This window comes from Falco peregrinus, chromosome Z (assembly GCF_023634155.1).
Source record: "Falco peregrinus isolate bFalPer1 chromosome Z, bFalPer1.pri, whole genome shotgun sequence".
NCBI classification, from domain to species: domain Eukaryota; kingdom Metazoa; phylum Chordata; class Aves; order Falconiformes; family Falconidae; genus Falco; species Falco peregrinus.
In genome coordinates, this window is record NC_073739.1 from 2453143 (window position 1) to 2472843 (window position 19701).

At 38.1% G+C, this 19701-nt stretch overlaps 1 protein-coding gene across 1 annotated transcript in view; it reads left to right on the plus strand.

Moving 5' to 3' along the window:
• Positions 1 to 19701, plus strand: part of XRCC4 (X-ray repair cross complementing 4) — a 185065-nt gene that overhangs the window by 106245 nt on the left and 59119 nt on the right. The window contains exon 7 of the mRNA XM_055790526.1: positions 11266 to 11410. Within this exon, the coding sequence (XP_055646501.1) occupies positions 11266 to 11410 (145 nt within the window). The remainder of the gene's footprint in view (positions 1 to 11265; positions 11411 to 19701) is intronic.

The window sequence follows — 19701 nt, forward strand, 5'->3', positions numbered from 1 at the left end:
TAAAATTTTAAAATGCACAATAGAAATAGAGTATCTAAAGCATATTCAATTTGGAAAGAGGGTATATACATACAAGTACAATATAAATATTCTAGTAATCCTTTCTGTAGCAAGGTTATTTGGTAAGGGCACGAGCTTCTTTGGAACAATCTTTCAGAAGGAACGGGTTTGTACTTTGTTATAATTCTGTCAAGGACATTGCATAGTCATTTTATGGGCAACGACCTCCTTTTACGAGTCACCACAGTACACTCAGTTTGTCTCAAAATTTGCTGAAGGCAGAAAAGGGATCAGGGGAATAGATGGAAAAGGCGGCAGTACTAAATCTTACGGGATACACCCAAAATTTTTGGTAATCATCACTGAAGCCCAGAGGGTGCGGAAGCAAAGCATGGGCTTTTCCAAGCATGTCTTATGGTGTCATGTCTAACTTCCCAGTTTTTCACTTCAGTAGTCAAGATGTTGAATACTTTGGGCAGTGGATTACTATTCTAAAGGTTTACTTTACATAGAAGTAAAAATTCTAAAAAAACCCACAACAAAAATCCCACAGTTTTGACCCATGAGTGTCTTAATTTATTTTATTAATTACACAGTTTATAATATTGACATGACCTTTGATCCTGTCAGTAGTACTGTTTGTATTAATCAGTCTCCATTCATTCAGCTATTTTCCATCAACATTGATTGGACGATTACAATAGCACTTTACAATCTTTCACATGCTGAAGAATCATATCGGTCATCGGAGCGGCTCACTGTACTGTTAGATCCCAAGCTTATTTGTGGCTGAGCCTTGCTGGACAAAACTGTCCCTTTTGTCACACCTACCCCCGCCAAGACTCACCGTTTGCTCCACAGACAACTAGCCTCCCTGCCCTCTCCATCCTCCAGAGTCCCTGCACACATGCACGTAACTGGTGTCTGCAGAAACAGTAATACCTCTTAGCTGCTCTTACATGACAGAGGTGCCTCTGTCCTTTGGACCTGGCTTGTGTGATCCTTTTCATTCCCCAGTGTGAAGATAATGTCAAGCAGACATTACTCATGGTTTACACACAAAGAAACCAAGTATGGGTATGCATCAAGGCCAGTGGTAGGACCAGGAACAGATCCTGAGACCCCCTGCATGCGGTGCAGGACTCTGCGTGTTGAATAACTTTGATCCTTAGAAAATTATTTGTAGTATTGGATGCCAGAATATTGCGGAGTTGGGAAAAAAATATTAAACTTCTGCTTACAGGTTCCAGAAGATTTTATCCATGTTTAGGTACCAGCGTCTTACTCAAATGTCAGCAAGTAACAGATATTCCTTTAGGAGCATGATGAAATTAAGTCATTTTACACTACTACAAAACAGCCACTAGTAGTGGTGACTTTTAGTTGGCACAACCATACACAGAATTATAATTGGGGAGCTAGAGTTAAAAAGCATGTTAGTAACTTTTTGAGTAAGCAGCTGCCCTTGGCTGCTTCCGATGCTATTGTTAGGGATGCAGGGCCACCATATAAACTGCAAGCTCCGTGTCCTTTTTCAGTCGTCTAATGCTTCCTCAGCGTTTTTCCTTTGACAACAAAATTTTGAACAATTAGGCTCAATCCAATCATTAGCTATGCATTTTCACATACAAGGACAGTTTTAATGTAGCTGTTCTGTGTTCCAAGGTTAAAGTTGCATATTGTTATAAAGGGACATAGGGCTTATGTCACTAACTTTTAGAGTAAATTGTTTTAAACTTTGAAATCTGTCTTTTTGTCTCTCGGAGAAAACAGATAGGACAACATGTTTATGTTGCTATATAAGCAAGTAGCAAAATAGTTTCCGATCTGAATGTAGCATTTGTTTAAACATTATTATTCTTCCTTACTAATATACGGTGAAATATAGGCAGGCAAAGTTCATGTTTAAATAGAATTTTATTTTAGATTTTTCTGCCTGAAATGTTTCTCAACCTGAAGTATCTATTCCCCAAAAAATGGAATTTATAATAGTAACTAAAAATAAATAAATAAATTCTAAGGCAGCTTAGAAAATGCCACACAATAAAGCTTTTGGTAGAGGTTAGTAATTTATTCACCATAAAATGCCATCATTATGAAAACACAGATTTTTCCAGAGTTATTGCAGCCTGTGGCTTCCCTTGAGTTGTATTGATTTCCTCAAAAATAGTGTAATGGGGAAAGAAATCATTTTCATGGCATAAGAGTCTAAGCTTCACTATTTCAAAGCCCTGTGGTGCAACTTCAGGGCACTGGGTAGGTTATGGCCGGAGCGTAGCTCGCACTTGCTTTTAATTTAAGACTACCTTTGGTACACAGAGGCGGATCTCACTGGCCTCATGATTCCTGCAGGCTTCTTAGTGAATAAAATATGTGTGTCAAGATGATCATCTTCTAAACTGGCTTTATGTACAATTCCGGGTGACAGACTATATAATCTAAAGACTAGTCAAGCACAAGGACAACCCAGTGCTTTATCTAAAGAAACGAAAGAAAAAAAGAAAAAGAAAAAAGAGTCAGAAGTCTTTATTGTTTACAGATCTTTTCAGTCACTGTTGTGTATTTCACCATGCAAGATATACTGATGTTGAGTGAAGAAGTTAGTGCAGGAGTAGCTATATTTCTTACAAATGCATGTCCAAGGGCTTGAGGCTTACCATTAGCTTAAATTCAGAATCCCTGTTTCAAAATGCTCGTAAATAGCTATGCTACTTTATCTTCGCATTCTAAAGAGCATTACGGTGACAATTTTACATAAAGACTAACAAAATATCAATGATTTGAAATAGATAAAGTAACATAATTGCCATTATTAAACCTCCTCTTTAGGGGTTTTATGTGTTTTAGGTGTTTGAAAGGCAACTTTCAAACACCAGACCCCCCCATCCGCACAGGCAGGGTTTAGGCATAATAGTAAGTGGTGTCTGATGTATGGGGTAACCTTAGAGGTGGTACTTGGAAGCCCACCGCTGTCAGTGCTAGGGCTTGGATAAGCTGGGCAGGCTCAGCAGCCAGCATAAGCTGTAGACCAGAAAAATTCACTAGAGCAAAAAAGCTGTCAGCTGGAATTGCAGGCATGAGGTATATGTTTTACATACCTGGTGAGAAATGACTTTGTACCCTGCTACCTCACGCTGCATCGAAAGATCACAGCCCGGATTTTTTTTTTTTTTCTAAAGCTTTTCTTAGCTTGATGTTTTTAATTCTTCTCTCTGTTTTGTTGTTTTGTTTACTTGACCTGCATGCCGTTTAATGTCTCCTGGGGATGCTGTTCAGAAGCCTCCTGCCTCCACCCTGGGTGGTACAGATGATCCAAAGAGAACATCAAGGGAGTCCAGAGAATGACTCCAGCAAACAGTCACACCCAGGACACTGAGCTCATCTAAACCTTTTCAGACAACGACTTTTTAAATGCTTTTGCCTGAACTCGGATTTGCTGGTGTGCTAGGCGACAGCACGTCCAGCCGTGGTACACAAAAATCAGCAGTCTCCTCGGGCAGCATTAATGCAGTTTCAAAAAGATGTGAGGGTCAGAGGTGGAAACGGACTTCGGAAGCTACAGGTGATAAACCTGATCTTTCAGCAGACCATTGGAAAGCTGGAACATGCTGTTGCTGAGCAGCCCAACTTGTCACCAAACAGCCCTTGGCTAGTCAGAAACCACCACAGCACCTGAGCCGCCAACGTTGCCGCTGCTTCTGCAAGCATCCGTACAAATAAGGCAGGGAAAGCAATGGTAATTGTTAGTAGATTTCAGATATCAGAGCTGCAATCCCTTAGCTTTCACTGCTTCATGACGGAGCCCCTACCTGACCCATGTCAGGAAAGATTGGAGCATGTTGCAAAGCTTTCTGTTTGCATTGTAAAGCAGGTAATAATTTTTAGGGGCCAAAGACACTACAAATATATGGTAGACAGCTGTGTACTGTGGGAATTTTCAAGATCGCTGAGTTACTGGTAAATCGTAACCTTTAACCATGTTTATAAGCAATGACTTTCTTAGAATTATGGTGTTACTAAAGTACTTTTAGCAACAAACATTATTATGGATTATTGAAAATTAGTATCTCATCGATTAAGTGCATATGTTTCATTGAAATATCCCATATCGAAGTATTTTTAAAAGAGGGCTTTCTATTAGAGATCATGGTTTTGATGTTTAAAATTAACGAGCTCCTTCAGAGTCTCTGCAGATATTTTTAAAACTTATTTTTTCTCCTCTGAAATTTTGACATATGAAAAGAGACTTGTTTATGCTTCCTGGCCAAAATTATTATTTGTCAAATTTACACTGATTTTTTTTTTTTTTTTTTTGGCCATCTAGTTTCAAGATGATATCAACTGGTAACAGATAAGCACCTGAGTTATCTCCCATAAATAAGCATTGAGAAGGAAGCCATGTTTTTATTATAAATTGATAAGCTTCCCTGCAGGTTTTAAATAAGTTTTTTTTTAATTAAAGAAAAGAATTATATTTTAAAAGGTTTTGAAAAGGGGTGACATCAGGAAAAGAGCAGTCTGTAAATAGAAAAGTTTACTTGTTAAGACAGAGCGCTTTGTCAGTGGTAATATAGTCTAGGAGGGTGAAATGTAAGCGTCCTTACTGAACTGGATACAATTTATAAATTTTGTATAGCTGGATCTAAACTTTTTGCTGGAGTTGTTTTAAAATGTGTCTTCATAAACACTTCCCTTGGAGATATTCTTTATAAAAATAAATGTTAATGACTAACTGACAGAAAATTTATAGAACTGCAGTCTCAACTGTCTGTAGGCCCCAGGGTATTATGGTACAGTAAACCCAAATTTATACAAAGAATGAAATATAAAGTAGAACAGACAAAGGGAATGGAAAATGGTTCTCACTGTTTTCCTAAAATTAAAATAGTGACATATTCCTGTTACTTGCACTGAAGCGTATGCATGAACCGTAAATACCAATATTTAATTTTGGATCTCTGAGTGATCTAAATAGATGTATTTCTTATGAAAAATGCCTGATTATGGCCAGAATATGTATATACAGGATAACTTTAGCATAGGTAGAAGTGATGTTTCCTAAATTGCCTGTCAAGAATGACTTAATCCTACTTTGCAGGAATTGCCTACATCAGTGAGACACACTCATTTCCATACCCGCTCATTTAGGAGACTCTGCTGAGAATGTCAAAGAGACGCTAATTATTATCAGCTATGGTGATCCCTTAGGAATTAGGCTGAGATTGAGAAACCACATAATTACTGAAGTTACACTATAGTCAAGGATTAAAGCACTAAGTTCTGCTTCCCCCCCCCTTTTTTTTTTTCTTTCATGACTTGGGGAGCAGCTGTCACAGGTAGTCCTGGTGCCCATTTTGTGACCACTTTGTCATCTTTCAGTCTAGTTTATCTGCTACCAGTGCTGAGTAAAGGCACAGGCAGAAGAGGCAGTAATTTTGTGTGCAGCCTGGTTGTTTCCCAGAGAAACCATCCTAGTGAAAATGGCAAGGTCCTTGAGCAAGGGACTGATTTTAAGTTAAATTGTATAATCATAGAACCATTTGTTGGAAAAGGCTTTTAAGATCATGGAGTCCAACCATTAACCCAACACTGCCAGGTCCACCACTAAACCGTGTCCCTAAGTGCCACATCTACATAACTTTTAAACACCTCCAGTGATGGTGACTCCACCACCTCCTTGCGCAGCCTATTCCAATGCTTGACCACCCTTTCCCTGAAGGTGTTTTCCCCAATACACAACCTAAACCTCCCCTGGTGCAACTTGAGGCTGTTTCGTCTTGTCCTGTCACTTGTTACCTGGCAGAAGAGACCGACCCCCACCTGCCCACAGCCCCTGTCAGGCAGTTGTGGAGAGCAGCAAGGTCTCCCTGAGCCTCCTTTTCTCATCTACTTCATTAAAGAGAGACAGCAGAACTTGGAAGTTCGATTGATACCTCTGTGGAGCAACACATGCTGCCTGGAGTTGAGCAGAATTCAGCCAGGAAATTCTGTTCTGTTAACGGGGGGCTCTGAGAGAATTTAGGGGACCTGTGATGGCATTAATATCTGAAAATCTGATTTTTTGAATGTCCTTACTACTCTGATGAAAAAGGAATCGGGTAAATTTTCGTTCAGAACAGAAATTAATATTGGCAGACTTTTGTGCTGCTGTTGATAAAATCTCCAGGACAGGAGATCATTTTAAACAAAAGCCAGTCCTTTTCTTGAGGATAAATGCTTGCATCCTTTGTAATTTTTTCCTGTTCCATTCCAATCCAAAAATAAAGTTGGGTGGGTTTTTTTATAACATAATTTTTTTATAATGCAAATTCTTTATTGTGAGGAAGCAAGTTTACGATGCTAAATACCTTTAATCTAGTGGTACGTGCCAGAAATGTGTATGTTCCTTGAATCCCGTTGACATTGGTGACTGGTTTTGTGTTATGTCCTGATAATTCAATGAAATAAATCTGATAGCAGTACAGAGTTTAAATATGTTTTCCTTTGCAGTGTCTCCTTTGCTGGAGTTACTGTGGTTAACTTAGAATCTGTCCTGGGCATTATAACCAGTGGGACTAATCCCACGGGACCTGTGGCTGTAGGGATGTATTTGCAAAGGACACATCCCCCTCTAATGTAACTTAGCATGGTAAGGAACACAAACACTGAGAGAGGAAAAGAAATATTTTATCAAGGGAAACAAATGATGGGTATTAAGATAACAAAAAACATACGATAGAAATATAAGTAGATGAGGACACTGAGGTAGTCTTTCAACTATAAATAACAAGGTCTATGTTCTGCTGCCATCCATATTGCATTAAAAGTCAGCAATAGATCATTTTCAAAATACTATTAGGGTACAGAGTTTTAATCTGGACCTACACAGGACAGTTTAGCTAAGCAAATGTAGCAGCTTCACGAGATGTTTCCAATGATAGGAATGAAATAAGTGTTCAAGTTTGGGAATCCTTTGTTATATCTTAAATATATGGTAGCAAGGTAAAGAGAAGCGATGTCTGTGACTGTGTTTGCTATATGTAAAATCTCATGCACTACTACTTTTTGTTTCCTGTTTGCAGTACACCTGTCAGGAATGTGGATGTTGAGGGTATGTTTTTTATCTGTGTGAAGTTAGGTCACTGTAGGCAAACAGATTGCTCAAATGTGGACTGATTTTTTGTTTGCTATGCTCCTTTCCATTATTTTTTTTTTTATGGCAAAGCTATTCTTTTAGTACTGCTTTTAGTCCTTTAATGAGAATAGAGCTTGTACTGAGAGGATCTGGATTCTGTTTTCTGTGAGTACAACACTGTCATTAATAATTAGAAAAGTTAAAGCTGTAGAATTTTCATTATAGGTAATGATATACAGGGAATGAAGGTGGGTAGGTTTTTTTTGAGACTGAAAAGTGAATGTGGTAGATTGGAAGGTATTTATTTTTAAATAATTGACTTCTGTGTATCAAAATAACACAAAAGTCAATTTAAAGATATAGCTGTAAGGGAGCTATAGAAATTAATTTTAAGGCGCCTGTAGTTTTCAGAGGTCATGATGCTATGTTAGTGCAGTAAACAATGCTGCCAGGATCAGACCTTGATGCGGGGAGTTGGGCGAACATATCTGCCCCCTTTCATTGCCGGCATGTCCCCTGCAATGATTTTGCCCCCAGCAGAGAGCTAGGAAGAGGCAGTGCTGTTCTCTGTGGATGCAAGGTGCTATGTACCAAAGGTCCTGCGAATGAGTTCCTGGTGTTTTTCTGTATTAGAGTAAAGGCATCGTCTGTTTCCAAGCTCCCAACATTATGAGCCTAAATTGATTTAATTTCATTCTGACTTCCAAACCAGTGAAAGCTATTTTTAGTTTTCAGTTGAAATTATTTTCTAGAATATCCTTTCTTCTTTGAAAACTCCCTCTACCCACAGAATAGTATCACTCTTCAAACAGCAAAAAAAAACCCGTAAAGTTTTTATGTAAAGTCTCTAATCCTCTTAAGCACAAATATTCTTGAACTATGATTCCCTTTCTTGCTCTCTTATCAATCTTATTTCTTGCAAACTTACTCACCAGCGGAAGTTATGTTGTATATTGGGAACTTTTCTCTTCTTCATCAGCCCTGGTGGTTTACATGGTTTAATTAACTGGCTTTCATCACATCATGCTCTTGTCTGTATTTGAATTGGTACTGTTCTTCTCAAAGGTATAACAGTCATTCATATCGTATTACACAATGCCGATGGAAGAAATTAAATTTCATGAGAATTCAAGGAACTTAACTTCCTTAGAATGGTGATGAAATTTTAGACAGGAAAGTTTTTCAGAATTAAAAACTAGGTTTATGTTCAAGACTGTCTCTCAGTTTTCCAAATGATTGTGTGTTGAGCAATGGATAATATTTTGCTGAAGCTTTCTCTGGCTTTTAGTCAAGTGCTATAAATAAATCCATTAATGAGAATTATTTTTGGGCAGCAGTAGTGGGTGGGTGTTAAAAGTCATATGGTGATGCATGATACTTTAAACTTCAAGTATATGCCATCATTTCATTAGCAGTTCTAACCTAAGAGGTAGTTTGGCTTAAAAGAAACAAACAAAACAAACAAACAAAAAAAAACCCCACAAACAAAAAAACCAACAACAACAACCACAAAAAAAACCCCAAACCTATGGTGATCAGCAATTATCTCTGAGCCAGTTTACTACTATTCGTAACATTTCATTCTAGGCTGTCTGAATGAGAAGCATTCTTCTCGGTGTTTTAAAAAGGAACATTCTCACAATAGAAACTGTCAACTCTATTGCACAGGTTTAACTGAATCATTTAGGTCAATATTTTTTATTTTGCTGGGTTTAAATATGTCAGAAGAGCAACATTTTTTTAATGGGAAAGATTAGATTGAGATGTTTAGTAGAAAACTGAGAACATTTCCCAGCCTGAAGTTAGCACAAATGCAATATGCTGCAAATACGGACATTTCTCTTCCATTTTTCTCACTCGAGCACCACTAGAGCACCAGTAGAAGATAAACAGTACTTGTGTCTAAACAGTAAAGAATGCTGAGCGTGGGGGTCATGAGCACTGTTGCATATTACACAAGTAAAAGCACGGAGACATTATTTATTTAACATCAGCATTGTGTTGTTTATGTATATGTAGCTAACTTCTGGATCTGCTTTTTGGCAGAAGCAGAGTGTGGGAGGAGAACAGCAACAAGAAAGGATAAGAGCTATCATAATAAAATTGTTCAAGGTTCTTGGTAATAAACTATTTTGTGTGTATTAATTAAGAAGGGGCTGACTTTAGGAAGTGATGTTGAAATATACAAAATAATGTTAGTGTAAATGTTAGATGCACTACCCTGAACGTGCTGCCAGTAAATAGTAACTATCATAAACATACTTTCGACATTTAGCACTGGGAAAGTATTCACAGCTAGTTAAAGTTTAGTGTGGACAATTGGGCTGTAATTTAATCCTTTTCAGCATTTATTATAGGCAACATGTCTTGTCTGTACTGGACTTTGAAACTTAGTAATTAGCTTATGCCTTCAAAATATGTCCACTAGCACCTGTTTTCACCCTACAAATCTAAGTCGGTGATGCAGTATAAAGTAAAAACTAAGAGGTTCTGGTATTTGAGCATATGCTTCATTGTAAGCAGTGGTTGCACCTGCTCTAGGGAGCCTCTATCTACATGTTTCATTTTGCAGTGTTATTGGTCAGAAACTTTTTTCTTTTTTGTTTTTTTTGAGATACAGTGGAAATGTTACTTGTGGGTTGCATATTTTCTTCCCATTTCATTGTCAGTAGAGGCTGATAGCTACTGTGAAAGGAATGAAGGAATGGGACCCATTACACACTGCCAGTGAAAACCTTTGGTATTGAATCTCAAATTATGGTGACTTTCATCCACATGGAGATTCAATCTTCCTAAAACACACAGAAAGTAATAATCAGGGAATTTCCCATAATAACATCAGCTTCCGTCACTACATTATTATTTCATATATTTCAGTTGAAATGTGTGCTGTTCTGGATATCATCTTGAAAATTCAAAGCAATTAAAGATTTTATTTTTAAAACAGGCATACCAAATAAAAGCATGCTACAGTGATGTTGATAGCTGGGATAAAAATATCTCCGTATCTTCTGAGTGCATTAATAGCAAGGGAAAGGAGGGGTTTAGCTTAAGGAAGGATCCAGTTGTCTCGACATTTTTGCTTCAAGTAGGTGACTGTCAAGGCAGAGCAGGGATTGTTTTTCTAGCGTGATGATAAAGCATCTTTTATGAATTCACATGATAATGTGAGTGTGAACCAGATGTGAAATCGTAGTTTCTCTGGTAATGATGGAGATTAGAATTGTAGGTAAATGAACCTGAACGGAGCCTACTTTACTTTCCTTCAGCAGAGGCGTCGGTGGAATCACGGACGGGATGTGCAGGTTTGGGCTGCGAGCTGTTAGGAGCTCTCCCTGTCTTCCTTTCAGACTGCAGCTACTGTTTGTCACTTGGAGAGGTTTAGTCTGAACCAGGGCCACCTGCTCCACGGGTTCCACCAGTGAGCCGGTGTGACCACTTCTTATGCGTGGGTTTGCTCCAGATGGATGATTTCATGCTTCACTGAACAGGTGTCAGGCTGTCCATCAGTCTTTCTGCCTGTTGTCTCCAGCAGAACCTGTAAGGATTCGTTGCCTGGAGGTCCGTGTTAGTGGAATGACTAGTACATTACAAAATACAATGCTGGATCACAACAGTAACCTTCTCTCAAGGGTTTATCCTAATGAACATTGACAGTTATTTAATTCTTTTTTGTTCTGGGTGTATATAGCTGTCCATACTGCAGACCAGTAGTCTGAAAAAAGCCATGTAGCAGGCGGAACACTCAGGGTCATGTCCCTGTGCCATGTGCACGTCTTCCTCAGTTATTTTGTATGTAACAAAGACTAACTTCAGGTAGGTGACCCTGGGCTTTGTAAGCTACCTCTCTAGTTACTGTAGAATCTGAAATGAGGAATGAGGAGACCATCAGTATATTTCTGGTTTATGACTGCCCATCTTTCTGTTTCCTGACTACAAAGAGATGTTGAGGACAGCTTATCTGTCTAGTTTAAATGTGGTCTTTTTTTAATTTCCCTTTATGTCATCTGTTTGTTTTGACACAAACTGCTGTCAAATCTGACCCCATCTTAGCAGTATAGAGATTTTAATAAAAATAAACAAAATTTTTTAAGCATCGTCTTGCAACACTTCCAAGTTCTTTTCAACTTTGATGATTTTCCTTTTGGCAGCACTGGAACAAAGGGATTCCCTTCTGCGTAGCCCCGACGTCATTGATGCTGCTCCAAGAAGAAAGCGAAGACAAAGGACAGCAAAGTCTGCCGGGGTGGGAGCAAAGATGGCTGCGTACGAGACAGAGCTGCCAGCCAGGAAACAGTAAGCAGTTTTCGTATATAATGAAATGTTTTCATATCTAAAGATGTCAGAGAGTTTGCGGTTTGGGTTTCTTTGTCCTCTCTTGTGCAGTTTCGTATTTCAGACTGAGTACTCTTGTGTTGCATTCCGTATAGTCATTTACAGTAATTTTACCCAACTTTCAATAGATGTGAATGATTAAATTGTCAGTCCCAATCACTTAGTAATTTTAATACAACTCTGAAGTAACAACTGTAAAATTCTTTAATTGCCTTGGATGACTTTTAAGCAAATACTTTGAAGCCTACTAAAACAATGTTCTGTAGGTTACCATGTAACCCTGCAGACAAAGATGGGTGCATTTATAGCAAGTGTCAGACTAAGATGGACAGATTCAGCTAAGCTGTGTCACCGAAAGTTAGTAGCATTATGAGTGTCTTTTTTCACGGTGGAGGTGGTGAAACACAGGAACAGGTTGCTTAAATAGGTTGTGGAGTCTCCATCTCTGGAAATATTCAGAATCCAACTGGGTATGGTCCTGGAGAACCTGCTGTGGTTGAGGAGGGAGGCTGAGCTAGGCAACCTCCAGAGGTCCCTTCCAACCTCACCATCCTGTGATTCTGTCTTTGTAATTTCGGTAAAAATTAATTCACAATATCATTGTTAACAAACAAGAATAGATTTTTGAAAATAAGATCAGTGGGGAGAAGAAAGAATTCACTCTTAAAGACAAGGGGGTCAGAATTTATAACACAATAAAAGTCGTCTTCGTCTTGTGTCACTCTCAACCTTTAGAAACATTTTCACCTGATCGGGGAGGTGCTTAGTTATGCATAGAATTACTTCGGAGCTGCAGTATGATTGGTGGTATTTTCATCAAAAACTGATCTTTTTTTTAAGATCTGTGGTAAGTTAGATTTGAAAATACTTCTTTTCCCTTTTTTCTGTAATATCCAAAGGATTATAAACTGTTTAAACAGACATGGACACAAGTAGACTACAAAGACATTTCCCGTGTTTAGCAAAGATTTCAGTTCAAATGAGGAAGATAATTATCTTATTTTGATGTAGAAAGTTGTGGCTTGATGCCAGCGGTCAATGTTTATACTTACAATCCTGTTTTATTACTAAAAAAGAATAATAATATAATTATATTTTTTTAGAACGGTCTAGAAAAAACTTCAAATTCTGCTCTTCTGTTCATTTAAAGTCCAGTATATTGCAATGAACAATGCCCTTTCCCCATGGTACGTAGTCAGTTTGATTTTGAGAGCCTGACTGTGTTTGCCTGAAATACAATTTCATTCTTTTTAGTATTGATCATGGAAGGAAAACCTACAGAGGCAAATGATTGCAGGTATATAGAAGCCTTGGGCTGAGCAATCCTTGGTGTATGCATACCGGAGTCCTGTGTTTAAGGGCAGGGCTAAGAGGATATTGATCTTTTTGGTTTAATTCCTTTAATTACTGCAAGTTTTAGAAAAAACGGCACAACGCTGTGTTTTTCGTACTGTGCAAATCATTTCTAATATGCTTCTAGAATCATGTCGGGCTACATCTGAAGATGGGCTCTTCTTCTTGTCTATAACATAATCAGTAATATTTTAAGGCTTACCATATGGAACAGCCATTCTGTCAGTCTCTATCCCCATTTTTCTTTTTGCAGTAAGCGTGTGTGAATTGTATTGTAAACAACAGTTTTGCACTACAGGTCAGGACATTGCTTGGCACGTACCTGCCAGAACAGTGGAGGTGTATCGGACAATGAAAGAGCCACGTAGCTCTATGATCCTGTGGTGACTTCAGAAATCAAATGTGAAATTGCTTGGTACAGGAGTGTGTTTTTCAGTCCTTTCTTTAGTTTAAAATACAGTGGTAGTGTGAATTGTTCGACTGGATAAAAAGGTATTATTCCTCATTTACCTGGAGCATTACAAAAGCCGGACTGTAACAATTTCCATTTTGCTGATTATTTTTCTCAATGTCCCCGCTTAGTTCTTGGGTTTGAACTTCACCTTGTCTTTTGCCAGCTGCTAACCAACCTTTCAGCCAGTTTGCTTGGCTAGTAATTTTCACTACTCCTTGGCCTGTCAAAAGCAGGGAGATACAGAATTAGTATCATAACCCAGTTCACAAATATAGATGTCTCTTTTTATGAAGCCTGTTCAGTGATTTGTAGTGACAGAAGGCTAGATCCTACACAATGTGAAAGGCTTTATCTTAAGCTGATGGTACATTGGGGTCCTGCCCAAAATGTTTTCCAGTATTGTGTCACTTAACAAAAAACTACTGATCCAAGCAAACCACCCCAGCCTGCTGGGGAGGCAGGGAGGAAGTTAACCTCTAAATTCCTTCACCTTTGGAAGTGCTCCATCACAAATATGGAATACATACAGCCCTTGGAAGCATATCATGCTTTTCTGTTTGGCAGGAGGATCAAATGACAGATTGTGATCACATTTGCAAATGCACGAATGAATCCTTATTTCTGAGCTCTCCTGCACAGACCTGCAGAAAGATTTGATTCTTTACTTGTAATGTAAATACTTTAAGGTGCTGTCACATAGAATTGTATCCCACGGTTCTTGCTTTAATGAATTAAAACTGATTTAGAGTTACTTTCCATTTGTGAGTTTTGCTGACATCATCAGTGCTTGTTTCATGACTGCCAGGCAATGAAGGGGCAGTTACAAACCAAACATCAAGAGCATAATGCTGTCTTTATATTGTTGCATCGTAAGTTGATTGATACGAGATCCTAAATCAGAAGAAAAAAAACCTCTTTACTGAAGGAGAACATCCAAGTTTTTCTTTTCTTTTTGGCTTTTAGATTGTTTTTTGAAAACACAGCGTTTTTCAGCACAGTCATTATTATCACATAATAGGTATTACATCTTCTTTGTCTTTCTCCTAACATTTTAAAGTATGGTAAGAAAGTACTGTTTATGCTTGAAATTAAGAGCATCTAAAGGAAACAGTGAGTCATGAAAAATGAAAGGGTTCTGTTTCCGCAAGTATTTTAGATTTATGGATGTTGAGGCTAGTTATGTTAGCAATTCTCCAGTCATTTGGAATGAAAATATATTCTTAGATATGACCAAGAATACTGAGAAAAATGCAAATAAAAATCTGTTTAACACAGAAATTAGAGCAAAAGGAGTACTGCCTTTCTCATGCTTTGTGTGTGGGTGCAGTGGCAGGAAAACGAGTCAAGTTGTATTTGTCTGTATAGACATCTAGTATTACTGTGGCAGTTTATTCAAGGACTGAACGTTTTTAATGAAACTTGGAAATGTGCTTTGGATAATATTAAGTTTAGTGAAAGAAGTATAGACATGAGATCAGCAAAGGACTGAGCTAGGATTAGTGGAATAAGGATTGCTAAATGGACTGTTTAATTATTTGCTGAGATAAAGATACTCTTTAGGATAAAGTGGAAATTCAGAATAATTAGTTGGTCAGTCAACTGCCAAGATTCAGGTTTATCCAGGTCTCTGGCAGGTTGTTTTTCAAATCTGAGGTACCCAATGAAAGGAAATGCTTCTTTAGGCAGACAGATGTTACTTATAGTTGATAACAGTCAAACTGTGGTTCACAATTTACACATCTTTAAAATGTCACAAAGGGTGGTTCTTACAGTTCAAAATATGATTGAGTCAGGAAAGTAAAATACAATTATTCTGATTCCAGTAAACTCTGATGGTATTGGTGAAGCTTTAACTGTAACTTAATATCTGGCCATTTCCTAAGGTGCAAAGCAGAGATAATGTGTAAGTCAAGTTAAGATGCAAATTCTACTTTTCACAATTTGCATTTCATACTCAGAGGAGAAAAATTAATAAAAGCAATCCCAATCCACAGTTAGAAATTATGCTTACTGATGCATTACCCAAAGCTCTTGGGGGACTACGTATGAATAACACTATTAGCTATGTAGAATATGCATTCAATATAGAGGCTTAAGTGTATGGCCTGTCAGCATGAATCCTATAAATAATTGGATGTTTCTATAATAGTTTTACTTTAAAAGTATTTGGACCTATTTGAGAGAAGATAGTGCCTACTGAAGATGAGAAAAATTTTTACACACTTCTATAAACTAATCATTGTCATTGCATACAGAATACTTTGTGTAGCTTGTACAATCTGTAGTCACAGAGTACAGTGCAACCCAAGTAGTGCTGGTATCTTTGTAAATAAAACAAAAGTCAGGGAAAAGCTTCCTTTTCTGTTACAGCTTAGAACTATTGCTTTATTTCCATAAGTAAAAATCTGTCTTTCTGCTTTGGTTTATCAAAATTATTTTGATTTAAATAGCTGAGAAAAGCAAAACCTTTTTTTTTTTCTGTCAGTCTGTTAATTCCTAATAATAAAGGATGTAGCTTTATGGTCCTCGTCCACACAGGAGGAAGCCTTTACTGGATAAGACCCAAAATTTCTTTACAGATATTCTTTATGTTTCAAAATGTAATCCGTTCTGGCTACTGCATAGTGTTTATAATTTCTTTGCTGTTGAATGTGTACATACTGTTGAGGATATGTACAAATACAGAAGTGGTTTTGGGGGAAAGCATCTTAAATGCAGGAAAAACCTTATTATGGATGCAAATATGCTGGATTCTCTTGAGAATAAGAGTAGAGACAGCCAAAATATGTTATTACAGAGAAAATGCTTCATAATTCTGAGAAGCAAGTGGCAAGAAACTTTTAATTCAGTTGACTGAGAAACAACAGGTATTATTTACTTGCCTTTTCTATAAAGAAAAATGTGTTTACACCAAGCACTGTGGCTCTGACTTCGCCTGTGTGCCAAAACTTTCAGTTTCGTGTAAGTCTAGTTTTGTACATTTGATGTGGCTGTTACTGTCTTTTTTTTTTTAATTGAAATTTTACTTTTGCTGGCTTGACACTTCTTGCTTGGTTGATAAAACTGAGTGACGGTCAGAATCAGGCCTACATTTAAAATGAAGGAAAGGGATGCTTTCCCTTAACTTGGATATGTTTGGTTTTGCTCAAATACTTACATGCAGTCATGGTGACACTGATTTTGATAGGATCTTTGCTACCAGTTAATTTAAATCTTTCTTTTCAACATATGAATTCTGCTTTTTCAAAGAGCTCAAAGTGTGCAACAGGTATTTGGAGTCCTCAGAAACATCGCAATGAAGTGAAAAAAACAGATCCCGATTGCTGACTGGGTGTTTGGAAGTGCCAGGGGTTTCCAAGGGGTGTTCTATGCCACTTGCATTGCCATCACCTGCCCCATTAGAAGAGTCCAAAGAGAGAATGACATTTTTACTTTAAATACGATTTCTATGGTCCCCATGCTCAGTGTTTGTCCTGGACTTAAGGGTCTGGTTAACATTAGTCACACATGTAATTGTGGGTGGAATCAACTGCCTAGTTTTTGCTTGTTAATGATAAATGGGGGGGGGGGGGGGTGTGGTGGTGGTGGTGGTGGTTAATTTTCATACTCTCTTTCTGTACCTTCAAAAGGTTTTTGCAGTCTTCGTAGGTATATATCATTTATTTGAAAAGAAAGCTCTTAGCATTATATTACAATACTGTAATAAGCTGGACTTGTCTTTCTTTTGATAACCTTCCACCCCTTTAAAAGCACTCGTAGCCTGTGGTGTGCCAGGAATCCCCCGGAGATCATCTCTCTGCGTTTGTTTAATTTATTGCTTGCGGTTCACATTTTTAAAGTCCTAATGCAAGGTTTATTTAAAATGTGGTTTGCCACCACCAGTGACTCAGGTAGCAAAAACATAGATTTATCCTGGAATTTGGCATTCTCAGAGGGTTACACACAGGCATTTGTGTTACTGTCCACACCAGTAATTCTTTCTCATAAAAGTTTAACCAAGTGAAATTTGGATTCCACTGAAAATGATCCTATAAACTTCCATGGTCCAGAGGAGGTATAAAGTTTGCACCACAGTTACCCACTTCTAAAAAAAGTTGTATTTGAGAGTTCACGTTGACATGCCACTCTTTTATTCATCAAGTGTATTTATTTAATACAATTAGAGAGAATCTGCAGAGAGCCTTGCAGGGTGTGACAAAGCACTATGGTCGTTGGTATATCAGTGAGTCAACGTAGTGTCCATGCACAAGAGTGATAAGCTCGTATCTGCCATGGAAAATTTATGGAATGCAGCTAGAAAGTTCTTTATAATTAACTTATTCAAGCAGAAAAGTACACAGGTTAAGAAGTCTCTTATAAGTGGACAGTTAGGTTCACTTGATACTCTTAACATGAGATTCAAACCACAGATTTTTTAAATAGCTGAATTAAGTCCTTTTTGTGTTTCATTCATGCTCAGCAATTTTTTACACTTGGATAGTTTCTTCCTTTCCCTTTTTGCCATGACGTTGGCAGCAGCGGTCAGTCACTGGTCATACCACACAGACTGCTTTGACTCACCTGTGCAAACATTAAAAATTGTCCTGTAACTGTGTGTGGCCTGACAGGGGTGTTGATAGGTGATACTCATCTTCTGAACAGTCACCTGTAAATAATTGAGGTTGCGTAAGGCTGCAGTGGAAAGAAGAGCTGTGTTTTAATACCTGTGTTATGTGAGTGTGGCTGTACAAAAATGAGGTGTGTCACCAGAGGACAAGATGGAAACCGTTGATCACAATGTATAGCAATATTTGCAAAAAAAAAAAAAAAAAAAAAAGGTTGCAATTCCATATTCAACTGCAATGAATTAAGGCAGAAATAAATACAACATAGTACAATTGCTTTTCTCTTGGTGGTATCCTGCCTTCTTGTGCAGACAGTGTCTTTGTTTTAACTGAGCAGTAGATAATTAGGCTTCCACCATCCGTGTGGGGAAGGGGTGATTTATTTCCATTGGGAAGTGCAGGGAACTGGTGTCCACAATCACCGCTTCTCCCGACTCCCCAGGGAAAGATGGGAAAATATTAAGGCTGAAAGCCCGGGGCAGGGAAAAATGATCATTATCCACTGACCTCCGAGGTTGCGGTTTCTCCTAAGCCAGGTCACTCAGCTCTCTAGTTCATATCACATCTCACCAATTTTTGTCACTAGTAATAGCCTAATAATCGCCTGCTGATGGAGAAGTTATTACTCAATAAGACTGACAGGACTCTACCCTGTGTTTTCTCAGGGCATGTTCTTTACAGCACGATTTTACTGCTGTGACAAATCCAGTGAGATACAAGTCTCAAATGATTAATCTATAATGCATTTCAGTGAAACGGGTAGCTGTGAGATTATAAGAGGATAGCTTAATAAATGGAAAAAATATCTTCTTCCGTTACCGTTCTGGTAAATTTTTAGTGTTTTTTTCCCTTACCTTTCTAACAAAGTTTTTATATTGGAATGATGTTTGAACCCAATTTTCTATTTTAAGCCTCTCTTAGGTAGGTTGTGCGTTGGTATAGTTTAATTTATTGCACTGTGGATTAGTTTTGTTAAATACAGTGATGCCCGCTTGGGTGTTTTAACATGGGAGGCAAAAGAATTGTTCCTTGACAGGAAATTACAGTAAGAAGGAGGAAAGATTGCATGGGGTCGAGCTAACTGGCAGTGCTGGAGTATTTTGGCTTCTGATGTAGACCAAGATACAATATTTTCAGTCTTCCAGGGGGAAGGGTGGGTAGGAAGAAAAGGAGATTGCATTAAAAACAACAAAGAAGGCCGTATTTCAAATTCCTTGTACATCCTTGTGATTAGAACATGGCAGCAAGTGTACACTCTGTGAACACTTCTGTGAAGGGCTCTTGATGATGGTGTCAATTAAACCTCAATTTCCTAAAACAGCTCTTCAGGCAGAATTATTTTCACATTACTTGTAATAGGAAGAAGCAGGTAATGTAGATGCCTGAGATTTTGATTATACACGTTGGCAGGAGGTTAAGATTAGACTGATGGAAAGCCTAAGTAACCATGCTTGCCGGCTTAGTTCTGATGTCAAAGATAGACAGCACAGAACAGGATGAGATGAAAGCTTGCCTATATTAATGGGATAAAGCTGCCTCAGATATCTGTTTTCATTGTTCATTAGACTGATCATGAAGTCTGTCGTCTTACCTGGATTAGAGTATTCCGTATAGCACAACTGTCTGTGAAGACCAGTAATCCCTTAACTCATTATGGATCCCAGGAAACGTTCTGGACAAAACCCCATACATAAAAATACACTAAAACTCAGGATTTGGGAAATAATTTCACAAACACCTGCAAATGCCTCTGCTCTGTTGAGGTGATTGCTTCGCTTCTGCTCAGTTCAGTGCACTCTTCAAAAGTCAGATTCACTGCATGAAGCTATTAATCTTTTTAC